Here is a 19058-nt window from a genome sequence, read left to right on the forward strand (position 1 = left end):
ACATTAACTACTGCAACATACCATAGACACATAATATACCATAAATACACGCTTTGGTCATCGGCAGGTTTAAAGATCTCCAGATACAAATGACATCAAATCTTGTAAAGAAGATATTTTACAGCATATAACTTATGGATATCATCCTGTTGTGTTTAAATCAGAGAGCAGTACATATGGATGAAAGCCAGCACCCAAAGTCAACAGTCTTAACTCTTAAAGTCTTAAAGCAATCTTAATTGCACTTTCATAATTTACAGGGTTTTTTTAAACTAAAGTTTTCATTTGTATGGTCTTGTCTGTGTTGAATCTGTCTATGAATATTTGACTAGCCTTTTCATTATTTAAATAGAAAAGATGATGCCATGCATGTTTTAGCACTTCCAAATGTTTGTTCACTTCCTTAATATTTGAATAAAGACTGGAGAAGAAGCAAGCTTGCTCTTAGACCAGCAGAGTTTTACACACAGTTACGCTGATGGATGCTCTGATTTTACAGTCACAGGCAGATCTTCTCACCTTTACTGCGTTGTGCGTCCCTCTCACTGCTTTCATCTTCCTCAGCGGAGGATGAAGATGCTATGACTAGCACCTGGAGATGAAGGACGAGGAGTATATCAAGCAGCATGCTGACCTCCGCAGCACTAGAGTTTTCCACAGGTATCTTGGTGTTGTTTCTCATTCACACACAGCATCTCAGCCTCTGCTTTAGTGACTCAGGGGTCTGCCGACTGGGGCCGGGCTTCACAGAACAAACCAATCACAATGCTCAAGCTGCTCAAGGTTCCAGGACATCTCTCTCTCTCTCTCTCTCTCTATTTCTTAGAGTTAGAGTGTAACCAAATCTGTCACTCTCTCATAAACGAAATGCCTCCCTCTTTCCTTGATCAAAGTTCAGTGGGAATAAGCTACAAACTGCGTAGCTAATTCTGTTAAAGCAAACACTGTAAAAAATCAAAAGTTGAGAAAACTTAAAAGTTTAAGGCAACCAGCTTCAGGAGATTTTTGAGTTTTCTCAACTTTTTGTTGTATAAACTGAAAACAACAAAAAGTTGAGAAAACTCAAAAATCTCCTGAAGCTGCACTCTAAAAAATGCTGGGTTAAATACAACTCAGCGCTGAGTGAAATATGGACAAACCCAGCTATTGGGTTGCTTTGACCCAGCGGTTGGTTTTAAATGTTTAACCTAACCTTCTGGGTAGTAACCCAACCGCTGGGTCAAAGCAACCCAATAGCTGGGTTTGTCCATATTTCACTCAGCGCTGAGTTGTATTTAACCCAGCATTTTTTAGAGTGTAGTTGAAGACGTGACTCTTTTTCCATATTTAATAGTCTAAAATTTGAGTGTTCTAGTTTCTACAAACTAGAAAAAAGTAACATCCGAATGTTTTTTTATTTATTCAACAATTTCTACAATTAGTAATGTGCTTTTCTCAATACTATTTTTTCAAACTCTTTACACAGATGTCTTACAACATACAGATAGCACCAAGTTTTTGTTTTGTTTGTTTGTTTGTTTGTTTGTCAAAGAAACCAGAATTCCTTTGCAAAACAAGAATGATTTGTCTTTTTGCATAGTGAAAGTCCAACAAACAAAAAAAACTAAATTAAATGTCAATAAATAAGACATTGCATTTTTTGCGATAACCAAATTTAATAAACAATATCTGAATATTTATCAAACTATTTCACTGGTTTTCATCCGGTGTAAAACCAGTGTCAAAGAAACTATAGATGATCTGTTATGGTGACCTCTGATGGGAGCAGACGAAAGAAGAAAAAGGAAGAGAACATTTCACTGAGTGCTTTAAAACGTTTTTCTTGTCACTTCAGTGGACCTCTAATTCTAATCCAGGTTAACATTATTTACTGAGTTTGTAAAGAACGAAAATTACAGAAATGATAGAAAGCATTTAGAATTATCCACCAGTGTAAAAAGTACATCATAGACAGATCTTTTTGAAAATTAAAAACACTAAGTTTGTGTTGTAATTGTAAGAGTTGAGTGGGTTCGGCTGTAAGTACAGTGTATGGCTGTCTAAAATTAAATGTTTTGATTAAAGAATAGCATTTCTTTTGCAGTATCTATAAGGATATAAATCCAGTTTACTGGTGACCAAGCTGTCATTCACAGAGAGGTTCTTATCAGTCATCAGTTCAAAGATTCTCACCCTGTTAAAAGATCTAGTGGCCACCAAAAGAGCGAGTAACGCCACGTTCAACTGTTTTGGTGAACAGAAAGGAGTGACTTCAAAATGCCCCGTCATCACCCAGATCAGCTCTCAGAGTCTCAGCTAACCAGCCGATGAGTTGAATCAGCGGTGTTTGATTAGGACTAAGATTGAAACGCTGCAATCCAAAAGCAAATAAAGGAGTCCAAATCTGTCATGACTGCAAACAGTAATGCATCAGCATCCCTTACTCAAGCTCTAATGGTGGTGCCACATACACATTCAATGAACCAGAAAGACGTGACCTCAGTGCTGTTGGTGTTCATAATGTAAGTGGACTTAAGGGGGGACTTTTTCTGTGCTCTTAACACTGACAGGCCTTCAATTCTCCCCAACCCTTCACTTTTTGAGAAAGGAAAAACTTGAATAATATGTTGAGGATTTCTAATGCAATTCTCTCTCCAGATATCAGTATGTGCATGTGAAAAATCTTGTTTTTGACGGAAGCTGGAAGCTATCGATGGCAAGCCTCAGTACTTCTGCCATACGAAATGTTTTCACCTTCACATTATACTAATCAATCAAACCACAAAAGGACCCATGAACAAACTGTACATGGGTAACGTTCTGAGGTGGTCTGAGTACATGTCCTCATCTGAGATGATTTGAGGTATTCACATACACATTATATCAGCCTGAGAATGCTTGAAGTGCTCACTAAGGGTAAAAACTTCCTATATGAAGGGTAATTGTTCACAAATTCAAATCGGTCTAGTATGTGGCAAGAAGGAAATCAACATTTGTGATAATTACATAGCCAGAGATATCAAATCAATACAATACATCAAATTCTCAAAGATGAATCTGAGAGTAAGACGCATACCTGACTTTAGAAAAGTACATAATAAAAAGTGCCTGGACACACTTCATACTATGGGCTCGTTCTGACTACAAAAAAAGTCCTGATCTTCTTACAAGATTTCCTTAAGTACTCAGACCAAGACAAGCATCCCTCAAAATGGAGACAGGAACTAACAATTGGAATTTGCATTGATCAAGTAGGGTTAACACCTTTGGGACAGAAGGTCATTTGCATGATAGACACTGGGAAATGACACACCTTCTACAGCAATCAACTTATCTCCAAACTCTTAGGATCTGTATTACCTTCTTCTAATCTTGATGGCTGTCTGTCCTATTGTTAAGATAATGAGACCTTTTTACCAGACACACAGAGACCTTTCAAACAAGAACAGTTGCATTGTTATAAACTCTGATCAAAAAAAACAAAAAAAAAAGTGGTTTCGGTGATCTCTGTAGAGTCGTGTGTTTAGATGGAAATGAGGGCAGAGCGAGTAAAGGAAGTGGATGTGGAGAATCATACATAAGGTGTGAAACTTTTGTGTTGTCTTGAACGAGGTTATTAGGCTTATGTCAGAGTTCAGATGTTGATCCTCGTAAGAGTTCGGTCTCTTTTCAGACTGTGGCCCTCCTCTGGACCAGACAAATAGCATCAGCCTTACAAAGAACTCACTCAGCTTTTATTGGGAATAACAGTCAAGTCCACACTCTAAAAAGTGCTGGGTTGTTTCAACCCAACGCTGGGTCAAATATGGACTAACCCAACCGTTGGGTTAAATTTTTACATTACATTTTTAACCCAAAAGTTGGGTTAGTCCAAATTTGACCCAAAGTTGGGTTGAAATAACCCAGCATTTTTTAGAGTCCATCATGGGATGTCCCTATAGTGAATGTCTAATAAACAGTCTAACGTCGTAACCTCATGTGTCAGTCTGAAGAGTGAACAGACCAGAGTCCAAAAGGTTGAACACATATTCAGAACCTTGGCACAAACTCTGGGCAGAGCACAACACAGACAGGCCAAAAGAAAGACAAAGCTGAGATATATCACTTCACACATAGGTGGCACAAGACAGCAAACAGAAGCCTAAAAAATAAACAAGAATCAAATTCAAACCAGGTGCCACAGATGAGGTGTAATCAGGCTAATACTCCTGAGAGAGGAACCCCATCAGCCAGGGCTGCGTTTCCCAAAAGCATCGTAAGTACGTAGACCAGGGGTGTGCAAACTTGGCCCTTCCAGGCCACTTTCCTTCAGAGGTTAGCTCCAACCCTAATCAAACACACCTGAACCAGTTAATCATTGTCTTCAAGACTACTAGAAGGCTACAGGCAGGTGAGTCATATCAGGGTTGGATCAAATCTCTGCAGGAAAGTGGCCTGGAAGGGCCAAGTTTGCCCATCACTGATGTAGACCCACTAAAACAGGGGTGGCGAACGTCGGTCCTGGAGAGCCGCAGCCCTGCAGAGTTTTGCTTCAACCCTAATCAAACACACCTGAACAAGCTAATCAAGGTCTGAAGGGTTACTAGAAAGCTACAGGCAGGTGAGTTTTAATTAGGGATGGAGCTGTACTCTGCAGGACTGCAGCTCTTCAGGACCGGAGTTCGCCACTGCTGCACTAAAACCAATGGAGCTACGATCAACTTAGGCTTACGATGCTTCTGGGAAATGCAGCCCAGCATGAGGCACCTGTCAAAATCCAAAACAAAACATGAGGGAATAAGAGCCAGACAAAACAGCACTGGGGTCATGACAGGATTTTAATCAGGGTCCACTAGAAGTGGAGGTTGATCCAGATCAGGGATGGGCTACTCTGGTACAGAATCACACTGTTGCTGGGGGGTCTACTCCTGCTCCTGCAGAGTTTAGCTCCAACCCCAGTTAAACACACCTGAACCAGCTAATCAAGGCATTTAGGATCACTTCCAGGCAGAGCTCTGCAGGACACTGGCCCTCCAGGAGCAGGAGCAGACACCCCTGCACTATTGTCAACACTACCTTATATCAGGTAAATACTGCGACCATACATTGGACAAGCAGTTAGAGCAGGGGTTCTCCAACCACATGCCTGGAGCCCAAACACATCTGATTCAGCTCATTAGTACAGACTCCAAGACCTGAAATGGGTGTCAAATAACACTCTTATAAAAATAAAGATGCTTAAAAGGTTCTTCACAGCGATGCCACAGAAGAACCATTTTTGGTTCCACAAAGAACCATTCAGTCAAGAACCGTCTCTTTCTTATCTTTTTATAATCTGAAGAACCTTCTTTCGCCACAACTAAACAGAAAGCTTCTTTAGATGTTAGTTAAAGGTTCTTTATGGAACCATTTAGACAGAAAGGTTCTTCTATGGCATTGTGAAGCACCTTTATTTTTAAGAGTGAAAGGAGAGATGTGCAAAATGTGTGGTTTTGGGGGGGCTTCCGGAACATGTTTGAGAACCAATGGATGAGTCGTCATTCACTGCATGGACATTTCTGAGAACTCAATAACTGCAGATGCTCAATTACCACATTTTAGCCCATAATGCTCATGTTCAGCAGAAATACAATACATAAAGTCGTTAAAGTCTTTGGGCTGAAAACCTTTCTGTCTTTACAGGGTGACCAATACTTGTCATTTGCCGTCAAGTGCAATATATGAAGCAAAATAATATTCTTTCAAGTGAATTTGAAACTAGTACAAAGCACGGCCTGCCTTGTAATCCCATTGTGAAGCACCTTTATTTTTAAGAGTGAAAGGAGAGATGTGCAAAATGTGTGGTTTTGGGGGGGGCTCCAGGAACATGTTTGAGAACCAATGGATGAGTCGTCATTCACTGCATGGACATTTCTGAGAACTCAATAACTGCAGATGCTCAATTACCACATTTTAGCCCATAATGCTCATGTTCAGCAGAAATACATTACATAAAGTCGTTAAAGTCTTTGGGCTGAAAACCTTTCTGTCTTTACAGGGTGACCAATACTTGTCATTTGCCGTCAAGTGCAATATATGAAGCAAAATAATATTCTTTCAAGTGAATTTGAAACTAGTACAAAGCACGGCCTGCCTTGTAATCCTCATTATATAAAAACTCCTCTGAGAGAAATTTTAATGAGTAACTTCTGTCATGTCAATTACAAATGAGATGTGCAAGGAATCCAGCTGACAAAACAATTCTGTCCAATGAGCTGGAATGTGTTACAATCATTAGCCTGAATGATTTGAAACTGTTATTTAATTTATTTCATGTTTAAGTATCTTGTCAATAACATTGTCGGAACATTCCAAGATAAAGTTCAGCCGTGAATAAACACAACAGGAACTGACTGCAGGATTATTCCACAATCCCTGGAAATTCCCATCTTTTCGTGGAGTCCTAATATTTATTAGCAGAGCTGCAGTTCTCCAGTAGTGTTCAACACCACATGATCCAATGATCACACACTTATGAAAGTGTATTTTCTGATGTGGCGCACTAAAATTACAGTACAGTAAAATTTTCATTCAGCAACTCCTAGGGCAATTTGAAATGTTAATGATTCATCATTTAATCTGTCACAGATGCTGTCCATCTATCCATTCTCCAAAAGAGACTCGTAGACTATTCACAAACTGGGGGGAAAAACAGGATGAAGTTGGCAAATCTACAGTACCGCACGTGTTTTTGAGTCAAGAGTCTCGTGCATAGTCAGTGATGCAATAGGGAAGGCAGCAGAATCCTTATCGACTTGGTTCACTTCTCGTTGAAAGAGAATGTTTTTTTTTTTTTAATGTGGAAAGGCAAAATAGACTATCACTCTTTAAGAAAGTGTCTTTATTTATGAAAAAATTAGAAACCCCCCCCCCCCCCCCCCAAGTTAAAATAGACTGGTTTTCACTGGACAGAGAAAGACATTAATCGTGCTTACATTAATGCTGGTGAGATGCATATCCCACATCTGCTGAAAAATGTAGACGAAGTTCTCATCCAATGTTTCTGAAAAAAGTCCTGTCTAAAAAAAAGAGTCAAATAGGATTCTGCCAAGAGATGGAATAACAGCACTTCTGAATAGAGTTTAGTTTCATTTAGAGCTTTGCCCTCTTCTCCAGATGACATCTGCTGGTCAGAAGTTTGCAGCTTCTTCTGCTTACTTCACAGCATCAACAACTGACAGGTGAGTCGAATAATAATTATACTGATACAATGGCATCTGTCAAGGGGATACATTAGGCAGCAAGTGGAAAATGGGCAAGCAGAAGATCTGAATGACTGACAAGAACTAAACAGATCCTCACAGCATCAGAGCATCTTCAAAACAGCAAGTCCTGTGGGGTGCTCCCAGTATGCAGTGGTTACCAAAAAAAGCCTAAGGAAGGTCAACCGGGTTGTGGGTTATGGGCCTCGATTTTTGATTATCAGCAAAGACTTCTGAAAATGACAAGTAACATTGTCAGTGATACTTGGTTCACTTCTCGTTGAAAGAGAATGTTTTTTTTTTAATGTGGAAAGGCAAAATAGACTATCACTCTTTAAGAAAGTGTCTTTATTTATGAAAAAATTAGAAAGAAAAAATGACAATACAAACCATAGATAATGTGGTTAAGCAAATCATGTTGCATAATTGTAAATCAGCTTACCACAGATATCAGTGCCATTTCACAGAGAAAATATTAATATAGTATAGTAACCATGTGGAGGGTGGGGAAAACCTGGGCAGCAGCTGAAGCATGATAAAAATATCAATGAACAGAAAATAAACAGCTTGACAAAACAACTGAAGACATCATTTAAGGGAAACATGGATGAAATGTCATTTATCAAACTGCAAATCCAACATCAATGTCAAACTGAGCAAAATGACAATACAAACCATAGATAATGTGGTTAAGCAAATCATGTTGCATAATTGTAAATCAGCTTACCACAGATATCAGTGCCATTTCACAGAGAAAATATTAATATAGTATAGTAACCATGTGGAGGGTGGGGAAAACCTGGGCAGCAGCTGAAGCATGATAAAAATATATCAATGAACAGAAAATAAACAGCTTGACAAAACAACTGAAGACATCATTTAAGGGAAACATGGATGAAATGTCATTTATCAAACTGCAAATCCAACATCAATGTCAAACTGAGCAGACATTTGGTGACTGAGGACTTGATAAAGTATATAGTGCTTCAATGCGTCTTCCTGCTTTTGGACGAGTAACGTCAACCCTGTCTGTACAGTACCAGTCATGTGACGCTCTGAAAGCATGCTTTTTGAGCAGCTTCTTATATTTGCTTTATGTTTAACAGCAAAAATGGCAAACAACGAACACTGAGCCATAGAAATTCAACATACAGCTGGACCGATTATTATTGTAACATCTGAATTCACAATGAAACAAGAAGAGCAGAATACACACTTCAGGGACTCCGAACCAAACTACTGTTAAGTGTGTTTCAGACAAAACGAGCAAGTTCACCAAGAAACACTTCTCTTTAATGACAAAATGATGCACTCATGATTGCGCACACGTTTTAGTATAAATATAAAGTCTAAAAAGAACTCAAGCTAACAGCATTCCAGATCCAGATTAATAGGAACTGACATATGTGTGTGAAAAAAGGAATTATTTGGATTTATCTGTAATCTTGGTCCAACACACAATGCATCTCGACTAACAGGTTTACAGCGCAGAAGATACACTTGTAGATCTTAAGGAAATTTGCTGCGTCAAATCTTTTAAAAACCAGAGGCAGTACAGCAGATCTTCAGGACTCGAAGCAGGATTTCATGATGGCCTCTCTGTCAAATCTGAAGCTGAGAAAAGAGCGCGAGGAGAGGATGTATTCCCCGTAACACAAGTCTGCCTGTCCGTTACAGCCATAGACGTCACCAGATGCATCTGCAAAAACAATTGTAGAATGACTGAAAAATATTGTCCACAGCTGTTGAAATTCATGCACAAAATTATTTGAAGAATAAACATAAGGTGTGATCAAAGGCAAAAAGGTCACACAGCGTTCAAAAAAAAAAAAATGGAAAAATCGTTTGCAGAAGGCAGAAAAATGCCCAAACGGTTTTTTCTCAGTCACATGGCCTTCTGCCACACATAGGTATCTAAATGTAAAAAAGTGATAGCCTGATAAAACATCTGATCTTACCTTTTAATACTCAAAAAAATAAAAAATAAAAAATCATTATTTGTTGCACCACTGGCTTGGTTCAATATCCACATTTTTGATGATTGTTTGGGATTTTCTCTTTTACAAAGTGGAAATTCATAACTATTCCAAAAAAAAAAAAGAATAAAAAAAATAAATTAATATTACAAAATAAAAAGGCTGGACCTACTGGAACTTTATTTTAATACCCTTGTTACTATACAATACATTATAATATTGTAATATTTGAAACGTTAATGTAAATGTAATATTTCATAGTCAATTTAATACATAAATAAGTGGGCTCTCTGTATGACCAGTCAGTCTTAGGGCCCCACACTTAATGAGCATTAAGTTCAGCCTTCAGATAATCAACAAATAATGTGAAAGAACTAGAATTAGTCTAGTGGCTCATATTTGACAATTGCAACCCTTTTTAAGAAGTGCACAACCACTCAAATATTAAATTCAGTTGTTATTGGATAGACTAGCCATCCTGGTCCATCCCTGCTATAGTGTTTAAGCACCATAATTCTACTGCACTACTAGCGCTGCAAAACATAACATCTTCACACACGTGAAAATGCGATGGTGAATGCTTTCTATAGTGAGAATAATCGCACCGGAATGGTTTGCAAGGTGTGCTGCCATTGGACGCAAAATCCTCATCGCTGCTCGTTGACTCTCCTTTGTGTTTGGCAATCCACTCTCTGAGCTGCCTGCAGATGAGCACATTACACCTCACAGTCATATTCAGTCATGAATATGGATCACTCTAGAACATCATTAATGAGAAGATGTACCTCATAAATGGAATAGCCATAAAAAACTTGTTAGGAGCCAGTCCAAGCTTGGATTTCGGGGTCATATCGTTCCTGTGGCAAGGCAGTTTATCCACTGAGAACCATTCAATGTTCTATCAGGAACCAAAAGAGCAGAGAAACACAATCAGAGCTTTGTACAATCAAACACATGTGCTTCTATAGAGCATTAAAATGTATACATACCCTTATCTCTTTTCTGGTCTTGGGGTTGAACTTGGTGTCGTTAGGAACTCCTGGTATAATGTACAATCGAACCAACTGATCTGAAATCCTCTGCTCAATGTATGTTTTCTGGCAGATACGATCTCGGATATCAAAGCCCGTCTCCTCCAAAACCTGCAGAGAAATCAAACAACCTTAACAGTGGTTTTCATTAAACCAAACCAACATTTATATCTTGAAAGCGGCATACTTCTCTAACGGCGCAGTCATGGAAAGCCTCATCTTCATTGACTTTCCCTTTAGGAAAACCCCAGCCAGACTTGGCCAGATAACCCTGGACCATCAACACCTTCAGGTAAAAATAAAGAATGAATACATGAAGGTTTCTGCACCCCTTTTTAAAAAACGCATAACAGTTTATGATGCTTCCAAGCAGCTGTATACTTACATTGTCAAGCGTTTCATCAAGAATAATGGCACCAAACGTAGGCACACCCATCTTATACTCTTTCCACTGCTCTAAAACCTTCTGAACATCCTCTCCATGGGGCAGCAGGAATGGACAGTGATTAAAAAGTGATCATAATGTTAAAGAGACACACAGAGAGAAAGAAACCACAAAAACATTGCCTTTTAACCAGTTTCTGGGCATCCCAAATTGTCCCTCCGTAACATTTTTGTATCGATTTCAATCGTTGACGAAAAGGTCAATAGATTTTTATCACTCAAAACTTGTTAGTTTTAGTCTCATTTTCGTCTGGAAAACAAATGTTGTTGAAGAAAACACAAACATAATGAACACTGCTGACAATTCTCAATTATCCAGAGTTAATAGCTATGTTACTGCAGTATCCATGAGACTTTAAAATGCTCAGGGTTGCCAGGTTTCCATAAATCCAAACAACCCAATCTGAGGTTCAATCCTGCACATTTCGGAAACATTATACTTTGCATAATCTGACAATAAAGATCACACACTCATGCAGCAAAGTTCTCCCTTAAATCTTTAGTTTGTGCACCACTTTCAATGACGGATGCATTACATGAACAATTAAGGTGGTGACGCACACTTTAAGAATTTGATCACAATTTAGAAGGCATTTTGGTTTAAGGCCCATTCACACCAAGGACGATAACTATAACGATAAAGTTCTAAAAATCGTTCTGCTATAACGAGCTGGAGAATTTAAAGCAGCAGACGAGCGTGCGCTTAGAATAAACAGACGATATCGTCCGCTGGTGTGGACGCTAATATAGTTATCTATATATTTATCATTCTTGGTGTGAACGGGGCTTTACTGTGTCAATTGCAGGTCCTGATGTCTCTAATTGTTCATTTCCCCATCTTACATAGTCGTGCTAAAACTACTGTATATATATATATATGTGCTTGTCGCCTTGAAGAGTGTTTGAACTATTAGTTAGATGTTTTTGAAGTCATTAATAGATTTGCATGAAGAGGAAAAGGTAAAGTTCTGTGGGATCATGAGGTTCCTTTTTGTTGCAAATTAGATTTTCTGTATATTTGCTATAAACGCCAATACATAAAGTATTCAAAAGAAAGATCATGTGCCCTTTCAACTGCTTTTCCGTTATTTGTTTTTCTGAATCGTGCAGTACTTTAGCTCAACTTATGTTGCTTTTTAAATGAGCTAAAAGTGTGTTTTGGGGTATGTGGATCTCTCCAGTGCAATATTCTGCTCAAAGAAAAGCGTAATATGGCGTTCAGTCACAAGGCAACTTGTGCAATTTGGTGCAAGCTAAATTTTTCAGTGACATAATAATGAATCACCACCATTGATAATTGCTCTAACTTTGTAGATCAAGAAGGAATCAGCTCAAATATCCAATCAGTTTAAACACTTCAGAAACACTGTGCGTGAGTAATGGGGATTTTCTCTTTCTGCAGTGCTGAAAACCTTTCCCACCGCTTTTCTAAGGCTACTGAACACTCGACAAACTCAGTACTCTCTCTCAGAAAGTATGCTAGTAATATAAACAGATCTCTTTAGGATATCAGCCTTGGCAAAGTCTCTTATCCCACACTGAGGTAGTCCTGTTGAATTTTGCATGCAGAAGTCCAGGTAAAACCAATGGGCAAGCTCAATCTGGAAGCAAACTCTGATGGCATTGTCCCTCTCCTCGCTGGGGATGTGAAGAATGAAGCGACTACAAGACAAAGCACAGAAAGCACTGAAAACATGAAGCCTGCATCATGAGTCAACAGCACATTTAAGGATGATTCATGTTCAACACAATGGACTACTTGCATTGAGCTTTGTGACATGACTCAAAGCATTTTAAATAATGTGGCACACTAGTTTTCTTAAGAACTCAATCATCCAACAGATCTAAGAATAAGGTAACCTTAAATAGTAATAATAACCTGCACTCATTTTGTACCTTCCACTAGCTAGGGATCAGCTACAGACAAAAAAAATAAAACCTCTGCTGTGCATGCGGTTATTGCGAGTTTCATTGCGACTATCCTCTTACATTATCATTATGCGCTGTTCCACAACCAGTGTCATGAGTCAGGGAGTAGGGCTGGGGATCATTCAGATATCCCGATTTTTTTTATTGCATTCAGTGAATATAGTTTTAATACAACAGCTATTGATATTTCTAAAAACTTAACCGTAAACATCAGTTTACAAATGGTGAATTAATAAAAAGAAATTAAGAACCACATGCCTGTATTTTAAACCTATACTTTTTTCTGTATGGGTCCTTTTAAAAAAAAAAAATTATAGGGACCTATAAAATGTTCTTAATTTTTCTGGTAATCAGATAGAGGCATAAAACATTAATTTAATTTATCCTAATCAAATGAAAATTAAACCCTTTTATTTTTTGGCAAAGAAAGTGCTGCACAACAGAGGTTTACTGTTAAAATGAAAAAGAAAACGGATGTGATTATTCCTTTAAGAATAAAGATGTATTAATATTTATTAGCAGTAGTAGCATTGATTCTTAAGACTGCTCAATAGTAATATATTCTGACAGTTTCTTAACGTTAAACAAAACTTTTATTTTGACGGGTTGCCGTGAGGAACTTGCAGCTGCTGTGTATGTGATATGACGGTAGATTTCTCAAATGAAACGGTAAAATGCTAATGAAGTGACACTCAGAGCAGCTGGAGATGACATTCGTGTTCATTTCATCATATAGTGAGACGGCAGAAGCTGAAAACACCGCGAGCGTCATACGAGCTTTAGTATGTGTAGTAAACAAAACAGTGCGCCGCGCCATTCATTCATTCATTGCGGAAATCACGACGCCTTATGCGTGATATCAGATGCTTCCGCAGGTTTATAGTATTACTATAGCACTTCACCTGAGCATCGCGAATCACGCGGATGGCCATGATGAGCGCTGAATGAATGACAGGATTTCTGTTGTAACATCGCACAAGGTAAATAAGGGGGACATCTAGTGGAGAAGACTAATGATAAGATTCACGTTAATCAGATCTTGTTTTAAATGTGTGCTGAAATAAATCCCGGAAAAGATCGATTTGCGGCTTTTGAGAATCAATATCAAATCATTTAAAAAAACGATTAATCGAAAAATCAATTTTTTCATACAAGCACTCAGGATTCAGTGCTTGGTTTTAAGCATCACATCGAAAATGAAAGTGCATATTTATATGAAAGTTCATTTTTGTTCATAGTTGATTGCGTAAACTCAGAAACAAAGCTTTAACCGTATTTAGTGAGACCGTGAGCAAAAGTAGGCAGAAGCCATTCTTATTACACCTACACTACAGTTTGAAGATGTATGCTCATTCAGTCTTTTATTAAATATTTGTATTTTTAGCCGTCCATCCATTAAGCATCACAAACAGAAATAGACCTTTAACAATATCTTGTCAACAACCGCTCTTAAACAGATAATTCAGCAAAATTGACGGAATATAATCTTTCATTAAATATAATTCTAATATAACATAATATTATGAAAAAATATATATTTATTAATGTCTGATTTACTGATCACGTATAACCGTATATGGAGAAAAAGCACAAAGATAATGTTAAAGAATCCATAAAGGATCTGCAGTTTATGCGAGTTCATTTTCGTTTGCAATGTTAATGAGGTTATTATTATTATTTATTATGGGATTAAATAAAACATTTAAAACGTATTTTTAAGTAAGCATCCAATACAAGGTATCAGTACAGCAAGACAAATTGCATTTTTGCATTAAAAATAATAATTTACATACAATGTATTTGCCATTTCTACTCCGCATTTACAAAACAAAATAACACTTTATTTTAAGGTGTCCTTGTTACACGTTACATCTTCTTACTATTATGATAACAATAAATGATGCATAATTGCACGCAAGTAACCCTAACCGTAAGTACTAGTGCTGTCAAATGATTAATCACGATTAATCGCATCCAAAATAAAAGTTTTTCTTTACATATGTGTGTGTGCTGTGTATATTTATTATGTATATATAAATACACACACACACACAAAATATTTACATTTATATATTTATATTCTTATATTTTATACTACATATTGAACATATAAACAACATTTTTTTATTAAGTACTGTATATACATGCATGTGTGTGTGTTTATATATACATAATAAATATACACATATATTATGTAAACATAAACTTAATTAATATTACTCAGTATTTAAAGGTATACTTACACTGTAACAAGGACACCTTAAAACAAAGTGTAACCAACAAGTTACACGTTACATCTTCTTACTATTATGATAACAATAAATGATGCATAATTGCATGCAAGTAACCCTAACCGTAAGTACTAGTGCTGTCAAATGATTAATCACGATTAATCGCATCCAAAATAAAAGTTTTTCTTTACATATGTGTGTGTGCTGTGTATATTTATTATGTATATATAAATACACACACACACACACACAAAATATTTACATTTATATATTTATATTCTTATGTTATACTACATATTGAACATATAAACAACATTTTTTTATTACGTACTGTATATACATGCATGTGTGTGTGTTTATATATACATAATAAATATACACATATATTATGTAAACATAAACTTAATTAATATTACTCAGTATTTAAAGGTATACTTGCACTGTAACAAGGACACCGTAAAACAAAGTGTAACCAACAAATGTTCTGGCCATCTGTTTGCGCGATCACTGCACACATTTGTCCTGCAATTGATTAATTGACAATCGTTAAGTTTATTCACTACAGTGTTAATGCTGATCAATCAATCACTCACTCACTCAACGGTCGGTCATTAACATCCCTCATGCGATTGCATTCAGTCTTTGTCATTGATTCCTTTAGAACAAAACACCGCTACTATTCTGATCTGGAGTTGTTTGCAACTCTATTTTAGAGATAAAATGGACCGTGTAATTGCAAAATTGATAACTTCTCTTATATAAGACCAAAAATCACACTCATAATCTCTTGTTCTGAATATAATCATGGCTGTCTGTCTACGGAAAGTCCAGGCAAGCGTTAAAAAGTTAATAGAAACTAGGGCTGTGCAATATATTGAAATTATCGAAATATCGCAAATGTACATATCGCAATATGCATATCGCTACAGCTTGCAATATTTGGGGCCATGAACAAAAGACAAAGAAAATCACTCACTGCTCTTACCTAAATAACTTGTAGCTTAAATAAGAATCAGTGCATATTGAATTCAAAGAGGAAATAATATGCAGTGTTTTATTTTTCCTTTATTATTCAGTTCCTAAGCTCATGTTAAAATGACATTTTAAACACTTTCAGAAGTTGTTGTAGGGGTGCTTTCTTATCAGAATGAGCTTTATTCACCACTAAGTGTGCGCAAACACAAGAAATCTCCTGTTGTGGTTTTACAGGAACTCTTGGTACATGCATACAAATAACCATATATATATATATATGACACAAGATAGTTATAGAAGTTCACAGAACTGACTCAGCAACAGCGGAGTAAAACTGTTTCATCTGAGCATGTGGCACTTTAAGCATCATCGTATCGAATATCGCATTATTTAATGAGTTGTCGCATATGTCTTCAATATCGCACAGCCCTACTAGAAACTATGAATCTAGTCTGCCGAGGAGACACGATGACTTTATATAATGAACAGACTCTCTGAGCTTGTCTTCACACAGAAACATTGATCAACACATCAAACATGGTCAGCGTTGGCTTGACACGCGGGAATCAGTGAGGTTTTGTTTCTCTCGTTCCCTCACAAAACAAAAACCTTTTCCGGGGACTCTTGAAGCAGCTTCAGATTTCAGCCCATTAAACACAGTTATTCATGTAGTTATGAAGATGCGTGTAAATCCCCAGTCTTGTGCCATGCTCCGGTGAACCGCGGAGGCAGTTCAGGGTTAAAGACGTGTGACTCGGTCTTCTGCTGCTCGCTCAACCCAGACATCACACACCAAATTAACCCCATAAAGCCCACTCTGTCATATGTGATGCATGCATTTCTGTCTGAGGCCTCGAAATGATCAACATGATCAAAACTTGGCTAAAAAACCTGCTGTACGCAATCTACTACATGCCTTCTTAAAGATAGTTCACACGTTTTTAGCCAGTAAAAAACCCTTAAGTTTAACTGTACAAATATTAAAAATATCAAATATGATTGAGGAACATTTATTTGTTAATCTCTCAATCATCATAGTATTGCATTGCCCCCACAATAAAATTGATATTCATAAAAACAGACCTTTATATCATTGTGTAAATAGTCTATTATACGGTTAAAAAATGTCATTGATTTGCATTAAAAACTGTCAGCATTTCATCTTCCTTTTTGGCCATATAAATGACTACATCTGCACCAAACATCTGCGTATTTTGCTCAGTTTGGACCTTGTCGTCGTCTTGAGTATAGCTCCATATTTCTCACTGTCATACTATAATAAAAAATTATCTATCTTATCTATTATCTATATATATGGGTTATAAAAGCCATATATGATGCATCAAATATGATACAAAACATATATGCAAGGTCATATGTATATAAAATATATTACATTGTCTGTTTCTGTTATTATTTCATATGTCAGACTTTACAGGGTTAAAATGTGAGTTTCCCTGGCCTTCCCACAGGACAAGCTGTTATGTAATGCTCTAGAGGAACAGTCAGTTCTTTATCTTCTGCCTGTTGTCTAATATGAGTAAATCTGAAATGGCAGACAGCGTGTAGAGAGAGCGTCATATCAGTCTCATGTGTTTGCAGAATCAAAGCCATCGAGAGCGCGACCAAAGAGGACGACACCAAATGGCTGACCTACTGGGTGGTTTACGGCGTGTTCAGCGTCGCCGAGTTCTTCGCTGACATTTTCCTCTCCTGGTTCCCCTTCTACTTCCTGGGAAAGGTATTATACAGTATAGAGCATTGTAGTAGCTGCATTTTGTTGTAATAACATATTAATGCTCTTATTATTAATCAGCATCATAATAGTTAATGCTAATGAAAAAGCCAACTTACTGAAATCCTATTTAAACTTCTTCTTCTGAGACTAAATTTGAAAATGTATCTCCTCCTAGACTTTTGAAGCTACAACCACCCAACCCGGGTCAGACCTCCAGACTGGTGTGACTCGGGTTGCTATATCTTTTCTAACTGATCCGGCTTAGTTCTCGTAAACCAGACTATCAAAACCACCTAAAATCCCATAGACTTTCATTGAGGGGGTGAACACTTTTATACAATAAGATAGGGCTGTCGCAATTCGTCGATTTTATTCGACTATTCGATTTCTTTAAAATCCTCGACTTCATTTTGCTCGCGTCGACTAACCGGCAAAATACCGGAAGTGGCGCGTTTCACGGACGAGAATCCATAAAACACATTATTAGTCTGTTTCCCGCATATTCTTTTAATTACGGTGGCTACAGCATTCTGTCCTAAAGAAATGGCCAAAAAGATTAAGTGGATATTTGAATTAAATGGCGCTTGGTCTATATTAAACAAGGATTAGATCGCACAGTAATGTGTAAAAACAATCATCAGGCCGTTGGCGCCCCCTGCAGGTCTTTGTTGTAATGCGTACTGTACATTAACTATTGTTTATAATACATTATGTACTTTAACAGTTTTGTTCAATAAAACAATGATTTCTTTTAGATCGCACAGTAATGTGTAAAAACAATCATCAGGCCGTTGGCGCCCCCTGCAGGTCTTTGTAATGCGTACTGTACATTAGCTCTATTGTTTATAATACATTATGTACTTTAACCGTTTTGTTCAATAAAACAATCATTTCTTGCTTTTGACACTTTATTTCAACTAATTATTGCCTCATTGCTATTATATATGTATTTTAAGTAATTTTAAAGGCTATTGTTCACTTAAATTGTAAAAAAATAATTATAATTATAGGGCCCTATGAAATCAGTTTTATTTTCAAATTCATTTTTTTCCATTTTCATTTTTCTATAGTCTGTTTTAATGGTTAAATTAAATTTTATTAATCAAAAAGCCGGTCTAATTAATTGAGTTTTACAGTTTTACCAAATTCTGTTTCTGTTTTCCGTTATTTTCTGGATTCCATTTTAATGGTTCCATTAAATTTTAATAATCAAAAGCATCTTGATTTTATTAGAAAAAGTTATTTTTTTCAGAAATTCTGCACATTTATATTTTTCTCCTAAATAAATTCTGGTAAATAATATTTCTGGTAAATACTCCTTTAAAAAGTGTTTTTTGATTATAATTGTATTATTAGTAGACTAGAACACATGGATATGTTGTCATTCTTACACTATAATACTGAACTTTGATTTCAGTTGGACTATGAGATAGGGTTGTGACGGTGAGGAAATTTTCCCACCGGTTAATCGACGTGTGACAATACCGGTATCACCGTGGGGGCAGGGGCGTTCCCTCTTTTCCTCGCTTTCCTTC

General features: G+C 37.0%; 3 protein-coding genes across 4 annotated transcripts in view; 1 reads left to right on the top strand and 2 right to left on the bottom strand.

Moving 5' to 3' along the window:
- Positions 1–690, bottom strand: part of ca9 (carbonic anhydrase IX) — a 15927-nt gene extending 15237 nt beyond the window's left edge. For both annotated transcript variants that reach the window (XM_016254624.1, XM_016254621.1), the window contains exon 1: positions 520–690. In XM_016254624.1, coding sequence (XP_016110110.1) covers positions 520–555 — 36 coding nt within the window. In that variant the 5' untranslated portion in view covers positions 556–690. The remainder of the gene's footprint in view (positions 1–519) is intronic.
- Positions 691–8764: 8074 nt separating this feature from the next.
- LOC107568646 (m7GpppN-mRNA hydrolase-like) lies at positions 8765–12377 on the bottom strand. Its single transcript, XM_016254618.1, has 7 exons — positions 12161–12377; positions 10592–10719; positions 10394–10492; positions 10165–10317; positions 9961–10073; positions 9731–9876; positions 8765–8898 (listed from the first exon to the last, which is right to left on the bottom strand). The coding sequence occupies exons 1-7, from the start codon at positions 12213–12215 to the stop codon at positions 8765–8767; spliced, it is 828 nt and encodes a 275-aa protein (XP_016110104.1). The 5' UTR covers positions 12216–12377.
- A 4830-nt stretch (positions 12378–17207) lies between these two features.
- Positions 17208–19058, top strand: part of LOC107568647 (receptor expression-enhancing protein 5-like) — an 8659-nt gene continuing 6808 nt past the window's right edge. The window contains exons 1-2 of the mRNA XM_016254619.1: positions 17208–17232; positions 17327–17526. Coding sequence (XP_016110105.1) covers positions 17208–17232; positions 17327–17526 — 225 coding nt within the window. The remainder of the gene's footprint in view (positions 17233–17326; positions 17527–19058) is intronic.

The sequence above is a fragment of the Sinocyclocheilus grahami genome, unplaced genomic scaffold (genome assembly GCF_001515645.1).
Source record: "Sinocyclocheilus grahami isolate Dianchi unplaced genomic scaffold, SAMN03320097.WGS_v1.1 scaffold1268.1, whole genome shotgun sequence".
Taxonomy (NCBI): domain Eukaryota; kingdom Metazoa; phylum Chordata; class Actinopteri; order Cypriniformes; family Cyprinidae; genus Sinocyclocheilus; species Sinocyclocheilus grahami.

Coding starts and splice junctions, on each gene's coding strand:
- LOC107568646 (XM_016254618.1), bottom strand. CDS start 12,215: ATGCAAAATTCAACAGGACTACCTCAGTGTGGGATAAGAGACTTTGCC. Junction 10,720..12,160: donor AAGAGACTTTGCCAAGGCTG/ATATCCTAAAGA, acceptor CATTATGATCAC/TTTTTAATCACTGTCCATTC. Junction 10,493..10,591: donor TTGATGAAACGCTTGACAAT/GTAAGTATACAG, acceptor TTTTACCTGAAG/GTGTTGATGGTCCAGGGTTA.